We start from the raw sequence: 19,832 nt of genomic DNA, 5'->3' as shown, positions 1-19,832 counted from the left end.
GGTGTGTGTGTGTGTGTGTGTGTGTGTGTGTGTGGTCAGACTAAAGTTTCATGCAGAAACATGGAAGCAAGGCAGCAGATTGAGAGGCGAGGGAGGCTGGAGGCGAACGGCGAGGAGACGCTTCCCTCTTGTGGACACAGACGGACTGTGCAGGAGGAAGGATGAAACTCAGAGAGGGGGGGTTCAAATCCTGTAGTTTGATTCTGAGCTTCGACAAAGGTAACAGGATACGAGATATGTGTTTTTCAACCTTTTTGAGCCAAGGCACACTTTTTTCTTTGGAAAAACCTGGAGGCACACCGCCACACTAAAATGTTAAAATGTGAAACTCTGTAGCCTCTATTAACAATATAAAGTCATTCTCATCAATGCTTTATCAACAGGAATCAAATAAATACAGAAAAAAGTATTTCCCAATTTCTTGTTTTTATTTTTACTCCCTCAGTGTGAAACCTGGACCTGATGGATGAAGAACTGAGATCCTGGTGAACATTCTTCCTTTTCAAAAACTTCTCCATCACCGTCACTGACACAGTACTTTGATACAAGATGGAAGCAGCAGGTGGAGATTAACCACACTGACGTCTGTTAAGTTTCATTTCACTGGCAAAGTTCTGTGCTGCCATCTAGTGGTGAAGAGTATTGTAGCGATTGGTCGCTGCAGGGCATGATGGGAGTTCAGGTTATGTGTTGCCGGAGGTTATTGAGGGTTGTTGTGTGTTGGTTTGTGCTTGTGTTGTGTTTTTGTTCCTCGGTTCAGAGAGTTCATTATTTGGTCTAGTTTGGTTTGTTGGATGTTGGTGTGAAACCATGAGTGAGAAATGTGTTGTGTGGAGTGTCATCCTGTTATGAAGTTCCTATTGCGTATGTTCATGTCAAAATAAAAGCCTCTGGTGTTCAGCTTGCAGAAAATAATCTCCACTCAGAGCAATTCTACCGCGGCGCTCGCCACAGTATTCATACATGATTGCTATTCACACTGCAATGATAGCGGCTGTGAGAGCAAATGTTTTTTTTTTTCAAAAAAATGTGAAATTGGATGATTTCCCACGGCACACCTGACTATATCTTGTGGAACACCAGGGTGCTGCAGCACAGTGGTTGAAAAACACTGACTTAGAGAATGAAATACAAGGGAGGAAAGGATGAATGTCTCTTCCAAAGTGCAGTTAATATTATTTATAATGGAAAAACTGAGGTTACCAGAGAAATAATGATCGTTCAAGATGCTTTGCTTCTTCCTACACTTTTCAAACGAGATGTGTGTTTTATATCTGTATTTCTATGGTGCGTGTACATAAATATACATATATATCGACATGTATAAAAAGAATGATGAAAGAAGTGAACCAATGTCTTAAATCGTCAATTTGTTTCGTAATATCAGATTTCTTGTCATAAATCGCCTAAAGATATTGTTGATAATTGTTCTTGTATTGAGTCATTGTAAACTCCAGCAGTTGATACAAAAACTTCATTTTCTTCTATGAAGATGAAATAAGTTAAAAACTTGAAGCCGTTTTAGAAAAGTTCCCGTTTTAGTGACGCGGGTTGTCGTTGTCGTGGAAACGAGCAATAAAACCTTGCCGTTTTCCAGGGAAAGTTTTGTTTTTGATCGTCTTGGAGTTTGTCAGAGTTGCTATGACGATTGTCGCTGAAGATTAAGAACACATTTAAAAGATAGCGAGGCGCTGAATGAGCGACCGTTACCGGCGATGGTGTGAGCGTAGAGGCGGCTGCCGAACGTGAAGACGTGCAGCTCGTACAGCTTGGCGATCTTCTCCAGGAAGGCCTTGCAGTGGGGGCGGAGCCTCGTGTGGAGCATCGGCTCTCCTCGGCCCAGCTGGAAGTGGAAGATTCCCTGAGGAGGAGAAGAAAATCCAGTTTTTCCTGCAACTGTTGGAATAATATGGTAACAATGGGATGTTGTGTTTTTAATTGTCCTGCAGCTGCTTTCTACTGTCAGACAGTGACATCTAGTGGCTGCAGGTGGCAGGTCCTGGAATATGTTGACATAGAAGTCACTTTTTATTATGTTGCAAAACACAAAGTGTAACTTCTACTCCAGAAAATACGGTAATTAAACCCGAAGCCTTGTTTGCGTGACGTTTCAAGGGAAAACGCGTCTTTTTTTGCCTTTTCATCTCAGAAAACTCTTTTGAAAACTGAAAACGACGTCGCTGGCCCGCCAGGACACGACTTGCTGCGGGAGCTTCTACACGCTTATACTTGAAACCGTTGCCGTAGAAACGCGGTGTTCGATGTCGGGTTGTAGCAGCGTGAGGGGGGTCACCTTGTTGGACATGCGCTGGCAGTGCTGCTCGGTGGTGTGGATCAACGTCTGGTCCAGGTCCACCATGAGCACCAGCTTCCTGTTGCGGTGCAGCCTCTGCTGGTCTTCTCGGCCGAGCTGCTCCGCTTGCTGAGGACAGAGGAACCAACCGAGGTAAGAACACCGTCGCAAACCGGACGAGAATTTACCTCGTAACCAGAGGGAGCGTGTAGATGTTAAAACAAAAGTGGGCCCAGGATAAAGCTTTGAGGAACACCACGGGATTTTGATCACTTTGAATCAGAAGAGTATGAGTTCACTACTTTGCCCTACTTCATATGACAACTATTCGCTCATAGACTTTTCAAGGTAGGTAACTAACAAGTTGTACTTCTGTTCATTGTAACTCGGAGTCGGAGGGAGCATGTGGATGTTAAACAGAAGTAGGCCCAGGGTAAAACCTGGAGGAACGCCACACGTCCTGGGAAACAGTAGCTGACAAGGATACAGGTGAAACAAATGAATACAGAAGAATATAATGCAATAACAGGACAAAGTGTAGCTTTTACTTAAATTAGCTTCACTTTCAGGTAGATCAAATACATTTTGCTACAAATGTTTAACAGCGACACGCAGGTTCGTTTCCATGGCGCTAAAGCTGCTCCTCTTAAAAATACACAGCAGTTACTAGTTTACCTCCGCCAAGAGGTATTTGGTAACTTGGTAGGCGGGTTTATTTTGTGCGACAGAGGAAGTGATTGGATTTTGAGACGTCCTGACAAGGAGGACGGAACTAAAATCCTGGAACGGCTTCAACAAAAAAGAAAAAAAAAAAGAGCCTCTACCGAACACACACACCAGCTAATTCACAATAACACGCAGACAGACCCTCACCTCGGAGCTGACCATCAGCTCGGGGACGCTGTGCACCATGGAGACCGTTGCCGTGGAGATGGGAATCTGCTGCTTCCCGTTGGAGCTCTGCAGCCTGAGAGGGATTTTATTTTTAAAGAGAGAGAGAAATTAGTGGCAATTTTGCGCGAGAGAGAGCGAGAGAGCGAGCAAGAGATGTCAGTGTGTGTGTCTGTATTGGATCTCAGGTCCTTGAAGATAATGCAAAGCTTCTGCATGCAAATTCTAAAGTGCAGGAAGGATGTTTGCATGGAGATGGTCGACAGAAAAATAGACATAAAGACCCAAACAGCCACTGTGGCCTGTTCAAAATGCATTTCTTCATGGATTAAATTAAAAATATTTCATTTAAACGTGGAAACTACAGAAAAGAAACACAAACTATGAAGGAGTTGGTTGATTATTGAAGATGATTGGTGTATATAACCACGTTTTTATCAAATTAAACACATCAAATGTTTAGTTGGGGTTTTTTTTTTTACATAAACTCATGTATATTCATACATAATGAAATATTGGTGAGGAAAAAAACAAACTTTAAATGCAGTTAATGTCAAGAAAATACAGTTTAAACCGTCACTCTGGTCTCTGCTGCCCTCTGGTGGCCATACAGAGAATTTATTCTTACACTATGTCCTCAAGTCATTCAATTTTCCCATCTATTTCTCTTTGATCAGTAAAACTGTCTGGCTTTGCCACAATAAAAGCTTCAAACAATCTCTCCATGAGTGTTTTGATTTGTACAAAATGCTCAACAAGAAAGTTGAATAAATTATCGAGGAAAACTTGAAATAAAAGCAACATCTGCTTAGTGAAACTCAAAGATGTCCCATGAGTTTCTTTTACTTTGAACATTAAAGAACAATATAAATGACTCAAAAGAGCAAAATCTAAAAGTGAGTCTCCCTTTTTCAAACTTGTTGATATAACTTTGTAATTAAATTAAGTCCTCAGCTTAAAATGTCACATTTTTAGGAGTAAAAGCGTTTAACTGTAGAAAACAAACATAAAGAGAAAAGATAATATTTAGTGTGAAATTGATCAAATATATCAAAATATATCTGCAGAATATCCTCGATTGATTATACATAAATGCTTTTCCACCTTAAAAGGAGAAATTATGAACAACTTCAGTCTTCACAGAGTCGGAGGATGTTTTCAAATGTGTTTTCAAACATGTGTGTTTTTCTTTGTTTTCATGAAGACAAGGGTATTTTTGAAAAGTTCGGTCACCGTCTCCTTTTTTTTTTTTTTTTTTTATCCGTACCACCGTTTCCAGTAGCAGAGCATTTGAAAAAAAAAAAGAGAAAAAAAATTTGCATTTTCGAAAAGTAGTTTTTTCAAAAAAGGTGCATCCTCCTTCCTTGACACAGAGAGCACTTTAGAAAAGTTGAACCCCCCCCTCCCGTCACCATTTCCATAGAGATGGAGCATTTATCAGAAAAGGTGATTTAAAAGTTGCGCTTTCCTCTGTTTCAATGGTTGTGTGTGTGTGTGTGTGTGAGAGAGAGAGAGAGAGAGAGAGAGAGAGAGAGAGAGAGAGAGAGAGAGAGAGAGAGAGAGAGAGAGAGAGTGAGAGAGAGAGAGAGAGAGAGAGAGAGAGAGAGAGAGAGAGAGAGAGAGAGAGAGAGAGAGAGAGAGAGAGAGAGGAGAGAGAGAGAGAGAGAGAGAGAGAGAGAGAGAGAGAGAGAGAGAGAGAGAGAGAGAGAGAGAGAGAGAGAGAGAGAGAGGAGAGAGAGAGAGAGAGAGAGAGAGAGAGGAGAGAGAGAGAGAGAGAGAGAGAGAGAGAGAGAGAGAGGAGAGAGAGAGAGAGAGAGAGAGAGAGAGAGAGGAGAGAGAGAGAGAGAGAGAGGAGGAGAGAGAGAGAGAGGAGAGAGAGAGAGAGAGGAAGAGAGAGAGAGAGAGAGAGATGAGAGAGTTTTCAAAAAAAGGATGTTTATCAAAAACATGTTTCCTTCCAGTCCATGGAGTCTGAGTTGGTGTGTTTTTGTAAGTTGAATGTGTCCGGAGTGTTTTTAGCGCTACGAGCAACAACACGTTTCACTTTTCTAACCAACAAAAAAAATTGACAACACACACAACACAACACACACAAACTAGATGAATGACAGAAAAGCTTGAAAATGACCAAAATGTGAAGAAGTGAAGGGAACTACACGTTACACGCGGCGCGCATGCACAGTGGCGGTGTTTCACAAAAGTTGCGTTTCCCCTCCTTTCTACGCGACAGCACCGGTTTCAAAATGCTCAGTCGCCCCAAAAGCCCAGGAAACATTTCCAATATCACTTGAACATGCGAGTTGAATGAAGTGCGGTGTCCAAAGCTACTCACTGCGTGAGATCCTGGCCGCACTCGGCACACAGACCCTTCATCACGATCGGGTGGCTGCATCCTTCCACTCGGATGATCACGCCGCTGGGAAAACAACACACACGTTAGTGCACATGCACCATCACCTGCAAATTCATTAAAAGAACAACACTTTTACAGGTATTGGGGTGTAAATAGTGCGACACTCAATCGCAGGAGTGTAGCACTATTACAAACTGCAGGAAGTTCCTCTCTAAAGTTGTACATTTCTAACCTCTTTTTAATCGTTTTCCCCCCTTTTTACTTTTCTCCTGTTTTGTTTTCTCACAAGGAGGGAAGAGCATAAAAACACAGAATAACAATGCTTTGAGAGGTGGACACGTTTGAACGTTTTAATCCAATTCAACCAAACTAAAGAGGCTAAAAAGCTGCATGCGGCGGCTTTAAGGTCCATCGTGGTGTTTTTACATCACTGAGCTTTTAGAAGGAATAGAAATATTTCTCAATATTTTCTAATTTCCAAGAAAAACATTTCAAATGAACAAAATAAACGTTTTAAGGAAGAAAAGCATGAATAGCATTAAAAAAAAAAAACAATTTTCCATTTCATTCTTTCATTATTTGATGTGATTGTTGAATTATTGAAGTAAAAAGCTTTGAGATGAGGATATATATATATATATATATATGTTCCTATGGATATCCTATCTTGAGTTTTTTAAAGCTCAAACATAAAAAAAACTAAATTAATACAACTAATTAGTCAAAATAACACTCCTTTGTCGCAAGAAATCTGAGTGTTTTGTTCTGAAAATTTAAAATAAATGAAGTATTCTAATGAGGCCATTAAAAAGGTTGCCAATATGTGATTTAAATGAAAAAAAATATTTTTTGATCAAATTCTGACTTTCTCCCACCTGTCAATAACACAGGAAGTGCTGAATTTCATAATAAAAACATCCCCGAGTTCTATTAAAATTTCTGCGTTTTTAATGAACGCAATCGTTCCGAGATTTGTGAAAAACGCTTCTAAAACGTGACGTTAAATACATTTTTATCACTTCTTTACGTTTGTGTGGGCTAAAACACGTGTTTAGACCCAGTAATTGAACGGAAGCGGTATTATTTGACAGTCCTGATAGCATGGTGGCTCACAGACGAGCTAACGTTAGCTTAGCCACGTTAGCTCCACGGCTAGCTGACGCACCGAAGCACCGGCGCTGAACACGCCGCCCGAGAGACGCAAACAAGCGCCGACAGGAGAGAGACTCACCCGGGAGGTATGATCTGCCCGGGCTGGCAGCAGAGCTCATTCACCACTCCGGCGCGGTCCGATTTCAGTTTCTTCTCGGGCAGCCGTGCAGCCCCCGGAGCCCTCTCCGGAGCCACCGGGGCGCAGAGCGCCAGCACCGAGTCCACGTTCACCAGAGAGCCGGGCTTCACCCTCCACTCCAGCAGCCGCAGCGGCTGAGCCCCGCTAGGCCAGCGGACCTCCGACACCTGCACGGCGGGGCCCTCCCGAGTGCCCCCGCTCCAGCTCCCGCTGCCGCTGCTGTTGCTGCACCGCAGTCCCCGCCGGACCCTGCGGGAGGATCCTCCATCTGCCCCGCACGCTGCTCCGCAACACCCCGCTGGTTGTCAAACTGGGTCCCCGCTGCCAGCCGGTCGTGTGTCATGAAAACCCCACAGAGAGCAGGAGAGTCACCGCGAAGCTGCAGCCTCGGTCCTCGGTAAGCTCCGTTCGCTCTTCCCGCCCGTAAACAGGAAAGTGGTGCAAGTTGCTGCGCGCGGCTTCCGGTTGGGTCCACGGACGACAACGAGCGGGGCAACTTCAGAGTAAGAGCCCTGAGGAGTGACCGGCGCCCCCTCCCGGCGGGAGGGCCTCATGGCTACCAGGCCGAGAGGGGGCGGGGTGGGGCTGACTACAGGTGTGTTCGAAAAACAAATCCACACTATTGTTTAGTGTGTGCGTTACTACGAAACACGACACCCTTTACTGTGAAGCGCTGTGGGGAGGTGAACCGGAAGTATGTGGGCGGTGCGCAGCGTCCCTCGATGCTCTCGGGTCAGACGATTGACAGCTCGGCGGCCCGCCGTCGGAATGATCCTCGGAGGGACGAAAAGCGCCGTGAGGGGGTGAAGACCTCAGTGACAGCGGAGCCGCTCGGAAACATGACGGGAGAGGCGTTCAGAACGGTAAACAAAACAACTTTATCTCCACCCTGTGGCAAAAGGACAAGCGGCTAGCTGAAGTGGTAGCCGCTAGCCGCAGAGCTCGCCCCCTCTGACTTTGCCATTAATCTGTTCAAAAACTTTTTTTTTTTTCCTGTCGGCTGTTTGAAGTCCACAGTCTGATGACAAGCTGGGATTTTGAACTCCTAAAGTGAGGATTCGAAGGGTTTGTTGGTTGCTTTTGCAGCGCCGGAGGATCCCGGTGTGTTCTCACGTCCCTGATCCCCACTGCCATCAATAAATCAAACTGTGGAGGAGATAAAGGCAGAAAAACAAAAGTCCCACCAGGCTGATGCTCGAAACCTTGACACTGACACTGACACACACACACACACACACACACACACACACACACATACTCACTCACACTCACACACAGTGTGATACTTTCTGATCAGATTATTTCTTGTCTCCAGTTCAGGTTCTGCCAGCATCACCTGTCCCTGTTGAGGAGGTCGAGGTCCCCCCGCCCCGTCCCCTCCCCGTGGACCTCCAGACCCTTCAGCTCGCTCAGGTAAACCAGCCCCATCCCGACATCCGGGACCAGCTGAGCTCGTCCTCCGGCAGGAGATCATAATCGTTCTTCTGTGCCCCCGCCGCCCTCCAGAGATGGGAAACGCCGGGGTCTGCTGTGGAAGACGCTGGTCGGCCTCTCCGTCGGTGCCCCCGTGGCGGCGGGCGTCCGGTACGCCGTGTCGGACGCTCGGGAGCGGAGGAGGATGAGCATCCTGGTGGACGGGTTTGGTCGGTTCTGCAGGTTAGAGAGAACTCGGCCCTGTTTAGAAGTTTAATCCACAAGTAAACACAGCTGGAGGGCCTTCAGCTTTGTTCAGCGTTGATGGAAAACTCTCACGCCAAAACACCACGACTCAAAATCATTCATTTCAGAGTTAATAGTCAAGTATTGGAAAGAAATGCTGCGAGGTTCTCACAGGTTCACACTCAGCATCACAAGCCCTCGTTTATGTGTAAAGAAATAGGACAGGTGTTTCCGCGACAGTGGCGGGCTTTCTATAAGACGTCGTCAGCCACAATAAGCCGACACGCAGCGGCGGGAGACCTAGAAACACGCAGGCCTTCCTGCTTTGTCTGATCCCGGCGCCGCCCGCCAGCTGTGCACTGGACGTCCTGCACCGGGAACTCCATGGTAAAGAGGAACTCAAGGTCTGGGCGCCGCTTGTTGCAATAGACACTGATAGTCATCTGCATTCTGCAGAGTCGAGTGTGGTGGAGCAGATTCACGCTTCCACCGCGCAAAGTAGTCCGGCTGCATGCGGCGAATTAGTCACTATGTCTCTCCTCTTCCTCGTTTCACCTGAGAATTTATCTTTTTTTTTTTTTTTTTTTTTTTATAAATGTCAGATCATAACTATGTTGGGTACGATGATAATCATGTCCCCTGCTCCTGAGAGTCGGACCTTTGGACGTCCCACTGAAGGCGTATCTGCTCTCCCCAGGTCCCTCTCTGTGGGAATCCTCATCTCTCTGGACTACTGGTGGACCACCACCGTGTCTGTCCACGGTCTGGACGAGGTTAGTTCACTGTGATCAGAGCTTCGACTGGCGCGATCAGCACTCCTGCACGGGAAGAGCTGGACCGCGAGTCTTCCTGATAATTAATAATAAGATGTCAAATCCCTACAATCCATCTTCAAACCAGACAGCAGTCGGTATTTAACGGTGTGACCCGTTTGTTGGAAGAGCGAGCTGTGAGAACTCGAAACAGTTTGGTGGGGGGGGGGGTGAGAAAACACAGAAATACTGCAGGGAAACAGAGAAGTAGCGTGAAGGAACACAATAAACAACAACAAAAACAGTATAAGGGAATAGAACACATGCAAAAACAGTGTAAACCAATAATGTACAGACCACAGTTCCTACGGGACTTTGACGGAACACAAAGAATCACAATGTCCAATTTGAAACGAATTAAAAATCCTCCGTCAAATATTGTCCCCCCGTCAGAACAGCGCGTCCTACTGCGTGCAGCTCTCCGCCTGCCACCAGAGGGCGGCAGAGCTCATGGTGGAGGGCGCCATCAAGAACGGAGGCCTGTACATCAAACTCGCCAAGGCCTGTGTTCCTTCAACCACCTGCTGCCGCCGGAGTACATCCACACCCTGCAGGTGCTGGAGGACCGAGCCTTGGACAGGAAGTACCGAGAGGTGAGGACCGCCGCACAAACACCCCTCCCCTCCCCCCACCCCGTCCCCACGGAGCCCGCCTGGAAATCTCTGTTTCCCCGTGTCTGGAACAGGTCGACGCTCTCTTCCAGGAAGACTTTGACAAAACTCCGGAGCAGCTTTTCAAAACCTTCGACTACGAGCCCATCGCCGCCGCCAGCCTGGCTCAGGTCCACAAGGCGGAGCTGTTCGACGGGACTCCTGTGGCGGTGAAGGTGGGGTTCCAGCTTCCACCCCGGTCGTGTGGGACGCTTTTTTTAAAATTTGAAACGACCCCTAACGGTGTCGCGGTTTCCCCCGCAGGTGCAGTACATCGACCTCAGGGATCGCTTCGACGGCGACATCAAAACATTGGAGATCCTGTTGGACATCGTCAAGTTCATGCACCCCAGTTTTGGATTCCGATGGGTCCTGAAGGTCAGCAAGCGGCTCGCGTTTCTGTTTCACGTTGAAGGGGTTGGTTTTTTTGGGGGGGAGGGGCGTTGACACTCCCGCTTCCTTTTCCCCCGCCACTCTCCAGGACCTTAAAGGCACGCTAGCTCAAGAGCTGGACTTCGAGAACGAGGCCAGGAACTCGGAGAGGTGCGCGGAGGAGCTGAGGAACTTCAAGTTCGTCGTCGTGCCAAAAGTGTTCTGGAAGCACACGAGCAAAGTGAGGGCGCCGCAGCGTGACGTCACGTCACCCCCCCAAATACCTTTCATTTCATTAGCCTTCGTCTCTCTCTGGTCTCTGATCGAAAGAGAGTTCTGACGGCAGAGTTCTGCACGGCTGCAAAATCAACAACGTGGAGGAAATCAAGCGTCAGGGACTGAGCCTGAGAGACGTGAGTCGACGCGCCGGCGCCCTGATGGAAGCCGCTGGTGGAAAAGCTTCACCTCAAGCGTTTTTTTTTATTTTCTTTTTTGCTCCCCAGGCCGCCGACAAGCTGATCCGGACGTTCGCCGAGCAGATCTTCTACACGGGTTTTATTCACGCCGACCCTCATCCTGGAAACGGTGCGTGTCGCAAGACCACAAACGCTTTTGATGCAGCGGGTCAAAAGAAACGTCTGTTATTTGTTGGTACAAACTGTAAATAAATAGTATTTGTTGTATTTGATCATTTAACACATGGAACTACATTGTCGCATGTTTAGGCTCAGTGCATATTCTCCTGGGACTAGTTTTATTTTGACGCGGTCACTGTAATAACGATCCAACTTGGTAGTTTTATTTTGACAGTCACTAATAACGATCCAACTTGATCGTTTTATTTTGACAGTCACTGTAATAATGATACAACTTGTTGTTTTATTTTGACAATCATTGCAATAACAATCCAGTTTGGTACTTTTATTTTGACAATCATTGCAATAACAATCCAACTTGGTAGTTTTATTTTGACGGTCACTGTAATAACGATACAACTTGGTTGTTTTATTTTGACAATCGTTGCAATAACAATCCAACTTGGTACTTTTATTTTGATGGTCACTAATCAGCAAATCCAACTTGGTCATTTTATTTTGACAGTCACTGTAATAATCCAACTTTGGTACTTTTATTTTGACAGTCACTGTAATAACGATCCAACTTGGTTGTTTTATTTGACAATCATTGCAATAACAATCCAACTGGGTAGTTTTATTTTGACAGTCACTGTAATAATCAAATTTAGTCCTCCGTCCATACGAATCTCCCATTGTTGTTTATAAGCGTGTTGATCTCTGGTGCATGTGTGTGTGGTTTCCTTACAAAAAACAAACAGCGCCCTCTAGTGGCCCAACATGAACCATTGCTGTGTAAAGACAAAACTTTTCTGAAACAAAAAACTGAACCCACTTGAAGCATGAGAACAGAGCCAGACATGTGTAAACGTTGTGGACTCTGTTGACAGTCCTGGTGAGACGAGGTCCCGACAACAAGGCGGAGCTGGTGCTGTTGGACCACGGCTTGTACGAATACCTCAGTCAGCGGTAAGAGCCGGACCGGACCGGTCCATTCAGTTAGAAAATCAAGCTGAAAGAAAGAACAAGTGAATCCTGACTGACCTTTGACCTGCAGTGACCGCGAGGCGCTCTGCAAGCTGTGGCGGTCCATCGTCCTGAGGCGACGACGCGGCCATGAAGAAGTACTCCAACTCCCTCGGCGTGAAAGGTAGGGAGACTTCAGAGTACGTCAAAACCCGAGAACGTCTCTGGAGCCTGAGCCGGACCGTCCGCCCACAGAGTACTTCCTGTTCTGCGAGATGCTGCTGCAGCGGCCCATCGACATGCGGCAGCTGGGCCTGTCCAACGTCCTGAGCCGGGAGGAGACCAGGTACATGCGTCAGATGGCCACCGAGCGCTTCGACGGCATCATGCGCGTGATCAAGGCCATGCCGCGGCCCATGCTGCTGGTGTTCAGGAACATCAACACGGTGCGGAGCATCAACATCACGCTGGGCGCGCCGGTGGACCGCTACTTCGTCATGGCCAAGAGGTAAGGCGGGAGCTCGCTCCGCGAAGGTTCAGTCTTCTAACACTCGGTTGGATCTGTGCGTCCGAATAGTCCCTTCCTATCTCCTTTCCTGAACCCTTCGAGGTGTTTAAAGTAGCGGCCACGATAAGGAACGTCCAAAATATCACTAAGCTCAGGAAAGGAGGCTCCATGCTTCCTTTGTAACTTTGTAAAGCCGACCCTCTCCGATCCTTAACCCTGTGACATCACGGAAAAGTGTATAGGAAAGGAGATAGGAGGGACCATTAGGCTGATTTTTGTCTGATGCGGGACGTTTGTCCAGCGCGGTGCGCGGCTGGGGGCGGATCCAGGCGGAGAAGGCGGGCCTCCTGCCCCGGCTGTGGATGTTCCGCTTGGCGAGGACCTCGTGGGAGAGCCTCAAGTTCGAAGTGGCTCTGAGGTGAGCGGTCCACCCCCCCCCTCCCCCGACGTGAACCACGTGGAAAGATTCCAGCTCTGATAACCGTTGTGGTGTTTCCAGGTCGGAGATGGCGATGATGAGTCTGACTCGAGTCTGTCTGACGCTGCTCAGCTACTTGGGCCTCTTGCATTTGGACGCCGAAGTGTACGAGTACCTGAGATAACGGCGGAGGATCGGACAGACTACCTACATACCTACCTACTCGGGCCAAAACTGTGATTTTTACTTTAAGGATGCGTGAGGACACATCCCCAAATCATGGACCGGATCAAAAAAAAAAAAAAAAAAAAGACTTTGAAGAAAGACATTGAAGATTTTAAGGACCTCTAGGTTTTTTGATTTGAATTTTAATTAAATGTGTGTTCAAATGATTTCAGTGCGTTTGTTTTTCTTCATATTGAACACGTGTCGGGCCACGTTCCCACGGAAACGGCTTCCCAAGGACGACTTTTCAAAAAAGTGAAACGCTGCTCCTGTTAGAGATGGCAATTTGTAATGATGGCCAAACGAAGCTTCAATGAAGATTCATGAACCACTGTCTGTATTTTCTGACTCCACCAGGTGGAACTCTTGGTTTGAAGATAGAGGCTGAAAGACTGTCAATAAAGTGTGTTTTCAAACATTTATTGAACACAGTGCCACCTAGTGGCTTCAAAACATATAGAAAGTGGTTCATGAATCTTCATTGAAGCTTCATTTGGCCATCACTAGCAATTTGTCTGTCTAATACAACGGAAAGTCACAGAGAGCGTTAGAATCAAGAAAAAGATTGATGAGTTGCTTACGGTCATGTCAGAAACTTATTTTAACCCTTCATCATCAGACTGTCCACTGATTTTCATTAAAGACGCAAGAAGCTACGTAGAATTTTCTTAAGACCGTCGGCTTCACTGACAGTTTTTCTCCACGTGAACAAATCCAGACTCACACCGACATTGTGTTTGTAGCTTTTATACAAAATGTGCTAAGAAAAAGTGAAGGATCTTTTTGTTGTTGTTTGGGGGGGGTTTTGGTGTTTGAGCTCAGAAATGAGCCGTTACCCGGTCGATGTCCAGCAGGTCGTCCAGGATCTGCAGGTGTGGGGGGGGGGGGGGGGGGGGGGAGGAGGAGAGACGGCGGTTAAGAGGCAGGCGGGGCCAGAGTGACGACGGCTCTCTGCCAGGTGAACTCACGATGTCCTGGGTGGTGCCGATCTTCTTGGCCAGCTCGCTGCGCTCCATGGTGCTCAGGTACAGGTACTTGTTGAGCAGCTCTCCGTCCAGGATGTTCCTCACCGCGTTCTGCAGGCTGCGTCTGTCGCTGTGCAGCATCCTGCCGGCGCAGCGCAGGTTCAGATCGGGCGTGTTGATGCGTGTGTGTGTGTGTGTGTGTATATATGTACGTGTGTAGCCTTACCGGAAAGCTTTGGGGTTGAGCCCCGCGTGGTGCGGCAGCATGGTGGTGAGGGCGTTCTGCAACATCAGCAGGCGGCGGTACGTCTTCTCCTGCATGGGCAAGAGCAGGCCCATCCCCCCGTCCAGGGTCGCTATGGAAACCACATCCGAAACCTGAGCAACCTTCAAAACTCCATTTAACCCCCAAACAGTATTACACCCGGGTTCCAAACACACCTTTTAAATAAGCTAAACATGATTACGTCCCAATAAAGAAAAGCTTTAGTCGACGTTCTTCCTCCGATGTGTGGAGAGAAAAGAACTGAAAACAAAACCCACGGGAAACTGCAAGATAACGTAACATAGCTACACAGAGTAAATCAGCTTAGAATGGCTAAAATTTGAACTAAAACTTCACAAAAGGGAAAAAAAAAAGATTAAATCATTAAAATAACAAAAACTACAAGAAGAAAAACAAGTGAAATTTAAAAACATCCAATTTCAACACGTTTTCATGGCGTTTTTAATAAGTTTCAACCATGTCCATGACGCATTTTAACACGTTTTCAAACGGTTTTAATGCTTTTCAGCCATTATTTACCGTTACAAAATGTGTTGGCGAATCAAAGATGAAGTCGTTTCATCCTCACACGTTGTTCTTCAGAGGTGGAACCAAAACGCTTCAACGTATCTTCACATAGATTTCGGTACGTATCTTTAAACGCGGCTCGTTTCTCAGCTCATAAAATACTGAATTGTGAAGGAAGATGTGACAACAGCCCTAAACGCAGGTCATGTGACTTCTATTAAAATACATTATGAAACGTTTCACTTGTGTTCAGTTCGATATCTCTGAATTTGGTCTCCTGAGAATTTTACTGACAATTATGATGCATCTAAATGAGCTTTTTTTAGCTTAGATTTGATAAGTTTTTACTGGATTTACAGTCTTTAACACGTCTCTAACATGTTTTACTGTCTTTTCAACACGTTGATGTGTTTTTAAAACGTTTAAAGTAAGTTCTGATGTCTTTTTAGTTCAAATATCTTATTTGGCAAATCAGAAACATTCTTGTCAAACAATGTTTCATTGTCTTTTAGCCAGTTTTAACGTCACATTAAAACGTCGTAACGTCTGTTTGACGTTGTATTAATGTGTCGTGGTCTCACCGAACCAGGTGATGTGCTTGTTGTCCCAGGTCAGAGCCTTCTTGCTGCCGCTGTCCAGCGCCCCTTTGCAAGGCATCCTCCAGAACGTGTTGATGTTGGCGCCCGCGTTGAAGTCGGCTCGCCGCAGCAGCCGCATTCCCCCGAAGCTCTCCTTCGCTGCAGACACACAGGGGGAAGTGACGTGTGACGCCGAGTCGGCGTTTAAACGTGTGGACGGCTTGGCGAGGCGCACCTTCAGGGAGGTACATGTAGACGTAGAGGTTCTTGTCCCGGTCCGACACTGAGGAGGAAGAGGAGGAGGAAGAGGAGGAGGAAGAGAACTGATGAGAACCCGACTCTTTAAATTCAGTCTGTTGGAGGAGAGACTTGTTCAGACGGTACCTAAGAATCCCAGCTGGTTGTTGTCCACCATGAACTCGATGCTGTAAACCTCTAACGGCTTGGCGTCCTGTGGAAACGAAGAGTTAAATAAGAGTGTGAGAGGAGAAAAAAGTTCACGCGAGGCCACGGAGGAGCGTCTCCTCCTCTTCCTCCTCCTCCTCCTCCTCTTCCTCACCCTGCTGACCAGCGACAGCGTCTTGCTCTCCTCCTGGTAGCGCAGCAGCGAGACGCTCTTCATCAGGTCGGCCGCCAGGATGAAGTTCTTGATGCTGAACATCTGGTGGATGTAGAGCTGCGTGTCGATGAAGGCCATGCCCGTCAGGTCGTTGTCCTTCAGCACCCACAGGAAGATCTGCGAGGCGGAGTGAAGCCCAGTTCCACATTACACACTGATGCGGAATCCAAGCCGCAGCCTCATGAGGCTCCGAAGCGTGTGTGTGTGTGTGTGTGTGTGTGTACCTTCTGTCCGATGGCAGACACCAGGTATCCGTGGCAGTGGCACAGAGCCGTGACGGGTCCTTTCTGCTCCTTCTCGTAGAGAACCTTGAACTTGTTCTTGGTGAGCGGCTGTCCGGGCTCCGGCACCACCTCGATCACGTCCATGATCACGATCTGAACACACACGAGAGAGAGGCGTGTGAGGAAAGAGAAGCTCCGCCCCCCCCCTCCACCTCGGTTGGTGCCACCCCCCCCCCCCCCCCCCTGCTCTACTCACCCGCCCCCTGCAGGTGACCTCCTCGCCCTGCATGAGACAGGTGCCGGCGGCCACGTAGCCCTTGAGCCCGGACACCGTCTCCTGGCTCCTCAGGGCCACCGTCTTCATGCAGGTCACGTGCTCCCACTCCTCCAGGTCGATCCTGCAACACACGGGATAATGCGTCACGATTTAAAGGTCTAAGGCAGGGGTGCTCAATACGTCGATCGCAAAGGTAGTAATAGTAGATCGCATGACATTAGAAACAAAAATAGACGCTGGCGTAATGAAACTAATTTACCTTTCCGAATTACGAGTACAATCGAACGCAGCAGCAGATGACGGCTGAATTTTTCTGACCTTCAGGTCGCCGCACGTGTGCAAACAACGACGCTAAGTGTGGCAAAGCTAACAAGCTAGTCAAGCGAGTTACCGCAAATTTGAAGCCCCCCCCCAAAAATGAGTGGGGGGAGCTGGACCAAGTGAGAAGACGAAGACGTGTCACTCTCATGAGGAATGGGAGGTGGACTTTTTTTTTCACAATGTCATTTTCGAAGTGCGTTTGTCTCGTCTGCCAGTCGACCGTCTCAATACCAAAGAAGGTCGTCAGAGTAAAGTCAGGTTTTCACAGTTAATTATGTTGTGTTGCACAATGTTGGCTCATACTGTTTTGCAAGGTCCATCATTATACATTGTACGTATGAAGAATTCTCAATATATTTGAAAATAAATATACGTTTTGCATTTTTCTAGTGGGTAGATCACTTTGACTTGGTCGTTTTATAAGTAGCTCGCATGCTGAAAAAGTGTGGGCACCCCTGGTCTAAGGCATCCCGGATCGTCACGACCTCATCCAACATGGCCGCCACGAGAGCCAATAAGTGTGCTTCTGAATGTGTGTGTGTTACCGGGCGTTGGGGATGGCCTCCCAGCTCACAGGAGAGATGAGCTGGATGGAGAACTTCTCCTGCTGAGGTTGATGTATCGATCGTCTGCAGGGAGAGAAAAGTTACAAAAAAAAACAAAAAACAAAACATGTTTTCCTCACGAGGAAACTCATCGCATCACGAGCAGGCACGTTGACCTCTGACCTCGCTCGATGGTCTCAAACTCCTTCTCCTCCCCGGTCATCCTGGGGATACGAGTGCAGAGCTCCTTCACACTGGTGCAGATGGCGTATACCTGGGAGACGAGAGAGGTGAGGCCGTCAGTCACTCTCGTGGACTGGGGGGGGGGGGGGGTGGAGTTATGGGGTGTTGGTGGAGGGGGGGGGGACCTGCCTTGGATTCTACGTGGTAGGCGACGTAGTGCACTGTACACCTCAGCGGGATCTTCCTGACAGGCCACGGCGCGTCGTACGAGAGGTAGGTGGGCAGGACGCTGATCCTCAACTCACCCTGAGACAAAATACATTGGTTCAAGAAAATGGTTTTAATATATATATATAAAAAAAACAAAAAGAATATTTAAACAGTTTGACTTCAATATGTAATACAATACAATGAATATTGATAGAAATGGCTACTAAAACTAAAATAGACAAAAAAAAATGACTGCTAAAGCTAAATATGCTAATAAAGATGAAAAACAATATTAAAAACAGCCAATATAAAGTTGACAAAAATAGCCAAAACAGCTAATAAAGCAAAAAACAATGGTAAAAACAGTTCAAGCTAAAAATAGAAATGAAGTTAAGAAATGGTGTGAAAGCTCATCATAGCTAATGTTGCTCAAAATGACTGGTAGTTAATAAAAGTAAAATTGTAGTTAGAAACTAGAAGAGTTTAATGAAGAGTTCAAGGCTGTGGTTGGCGAGTCTTTACTGCACCTGCTTGTTGAAGTAGAGGAAGCCTTTGGGGCAGTTGATGTTGTGGAAGGGGGAGAAGGACTCGATGGAGCCGTCGATGGTCATGGGGTGAAGCCTCATGGCTCCGCGGGACGTGACCAGCATCCAGTGAGGCGACGGGCCGCAGATGAACACCTGAGGACCAGAGTGGACCGGGTTGGTCGGAGACACGGAGCGTCTTGAGCAGGTCTCACAGTGACGGGGGAGTCGGGCTCTACCCCAGAGTAGCCGGAGATGTCCTCGAAGTATCTGAAGCGGGCGATGCGGCCCTTGGCGGTGGGGTTCTCCTCGGAGGCGCCGCCCTCCGCCCCTCTTGTCCTTCTTCAGCTTGGACTTCTTCTCTCTGAAGTTGATGTTGTGAGGCACCTGAGGCGGAAACGCAGACGGGGTGAGGCGGACGTCTGGAGGAACCGCCGGACCGTCGGCTCCGAGCTGCTACCTTCTTGAATCGGACTTTCAGGTTGTTCTGTGGCTGCTGCTGGTCGTACGGGAACGCCTCGTAAATCAGGAGCTCCTGTTCCACGTGAACCTGGAGAAGAAAAGCACGTTGTTGGGGGGGGCTGGAACTGAACCGGACCCGTTGGGACTCAGGAGTCTGGACTCACCAGCAGGTACGGCCGGCTGTGGTTGTTCCCCAGAGACACCAGAGACACTTCTTTGACCAGCGGGATGTCTCCTTGCCGAGTCAGCTCTTCCTTCTTGGCATCGCCCTGAGCGGCCGATTGGCCCGAGGAGCTGTCCACCAGCACCCGCTGGCCCACCGGGAAGTTCTTCACCAGGAACACCAAGCGCCAGTCGGGCAGCTGGTAAATCTGGAGGAACCGAGGACCAGATCGGGTTTTTTTTTTTTTGTTATGCGTTTTTAAAAAGGTACTTTCATCACCTGGCTCAGATTTTAAAAAAACTAAAGCCTGTTGACTTCCTGTTCACACGGTACCTCCATGACGCCGTTCTCCCTGATGATCATACACCAGTGGCTGGGCTCTGCTTTGGCCCCGCCTCCCTCGCTACCGGGAAAGAAGCGCAGAGCCGCGGTTCATTTCCTCTCGTTGAGGCGCCGCGCTGGCGTTGGAGTCTCCGTACAGCATCTCCTCCTCGTCGTCCACCACGTTGCTGCGTGCAGCCAATCACAGGTCAGGGGGCGGAGCCACGGAGGAGGAACCGTGGAGGGGGAACGACAGGAGGGATGACGAACGGGGAATGATAGAGGGGGGGAAGGTGACGAGGGAACGACGGAGAGGGAGAATGAAGGGGGGACGACAGAGAGGGAGAATGAAGGGGGGCGACAGAGAGGGAGAATGAAGGGGGGACGACAGAGAGGGAGAATGAAGGGGGGGACGACGGAGAGGGAGAATGAAGGGGGGACGACGGAGCGGGAGAATGAAGGGGGGGACGACAGAGGGAGAATGAAGGGGGGGACGACGGAGAGGGAGAATGAAAGGGGGATGACGGAGAGGGAGAATGAAAGGGGGATGACGGAGAGGGAGAATGAAGGGGGGACGACAGAGAGGGAGAATGAAGGGGGGATGACAGAGAGGGAGAATGAAGGGGGGACGACA

General features: G+C 48.0%; 3 protein-coding genes across 3 annotated transcripts in view; 1 reads left to right on the top strand and 2 right to left on the bottom strand.

Annotated features, from left to right (window-relative positions):
* ctdp1 (CTD (carboxy-terminal domain, RNA polymerase II, polypeptide A) phosphatase, subunit 1) overlaps positions 1–7,382 on the bottom strand; it is a gene marked incomplete at its 5' end in the record, with an annotated part of 78,100 nt that extends 70,718 nt beyond the window's left edge. Inside the window, 6 exons of the mRNA XM_080516592.1 lie at positions 1,711–1,861; positions 2,294–2,422; positions 3,167–3,260; positions 5,517–5,600; positions 6,769–7,126; positions 7,304–7,382. Of these exons, the coding sequence (XP_080372718.1) occupies positions 1,711–1,861; positions 2,294–2,422; positions 3,167–3,260; positions 5,517–5,600; positions 6,769–7,126; positions 7,304–7,382 (895 nt within the window). The remainder of the gene's footprint in view (positions 1–1,710; positions 1,862–2,293; positions 2,423–3,166; positions 3,261–5,516; positions 5,601–6,768; positions 7,127–7,303) is intronic.
* A 179-nt stretch (positions 7,383–7,561) lies between these two features.
* On the top strand, positions 7,562–13,086 carry adck5 (aarF domain containing kinase 5). Its single transcript, XM_080516436.1, is given in 18 exon segments — positions 7,562–7,691; positions 8,144–8,241; positions 8,335–8,484; positions 9,185–9,260; positions 9,693–9,792; positions 9,795–9,892; positions 9,985–10,125; positions 10,214–10,327; positions 10,431–10,562; positions 10,652–10,673; positions 10,676–10,734; positions 10,825–10,906; positions 11,787–11,865; positions 11,954–11,999; positions 12,001–12,046; positions 12,118–12,370; positions 12,672–12,788; positions 12,870–13,086. Coding segments are annotated over 18 exon segments (1,740 nt in total). The 5' UTR covers positions 7,562–7,667; the 3' UTR covers positions 12,973–13,086.
* Positions 13,087–13,744: 658 nt separating this feature from the next.
* The window catches only part of cpsf1 (cleavage and polyadenylation specific factor 1), a 15,769-nt gene continuing 9,681 nt past the window's right edge, over positions 13,745–19,832 (bottom strand). The window contains 20 exon segments of the mRNA XM_080516548.1: positions 13,745–13,879; positions 13,982–14,120; positions 14,205–14,334; positions 15,353–15,508; positions 15,585–15,632; positions 15,734–15,800; positions 15,909–16,085; positions 16,193–16,345; positions 16,449–16,590; positions 17,336–17,405; positions 17,408–17,419; positions 17,519–17,609; positions 17,708–17,824; positions 18,256–18,408; positions 18,492–18,581; positions 18,583–18,639; positions 18,713–18,802; positions 18,879–19,085; positions 19,211–19,289; positions 19,291–19,386. Of these exon segments, the coding sequence (XP_080372674.1) occupies positions 13,832–13,879; positions 13,982–14,120; positions 14,205–14,334; positions 15,353–15,508; positions 15,585–15,632; positions 15,734–15,800; positions 15,909–16,085; positions 16,193–16,345; positions 16,449–16,590; positions 17,336–17,405; positions 17,408–17,419; positions 17,519–17,609; positions 17,708–17,824; positions 18,256–18,408; positions 18,492–18,581; positions 18,583–18,639; positions 18,713–18,802; positions 18,879–19,085; positions 19,211–19,289; positions 19,291–19,386 (2,122 nt within the window). The 3' untranslated portion in view covers positions 13,745–13,831.

This window comes from Blennius ocellaris (assembly GCF_963422515.1).
Source record: "Blennius ocellaris genome assembly, chromosome: 20".
Classification (NCBI taxonomy): Eukaryota; Metazoa; Chordata; class Actinopteri; order Blenniiformes; family Blenniidae; genus Blennius; species Blennius ocellaris.
The sequence above is the reverse complement of the archived record's forward strand: the minus strand, read 5'-3'. Positions and strand labels throughout refer to the sequence as shown.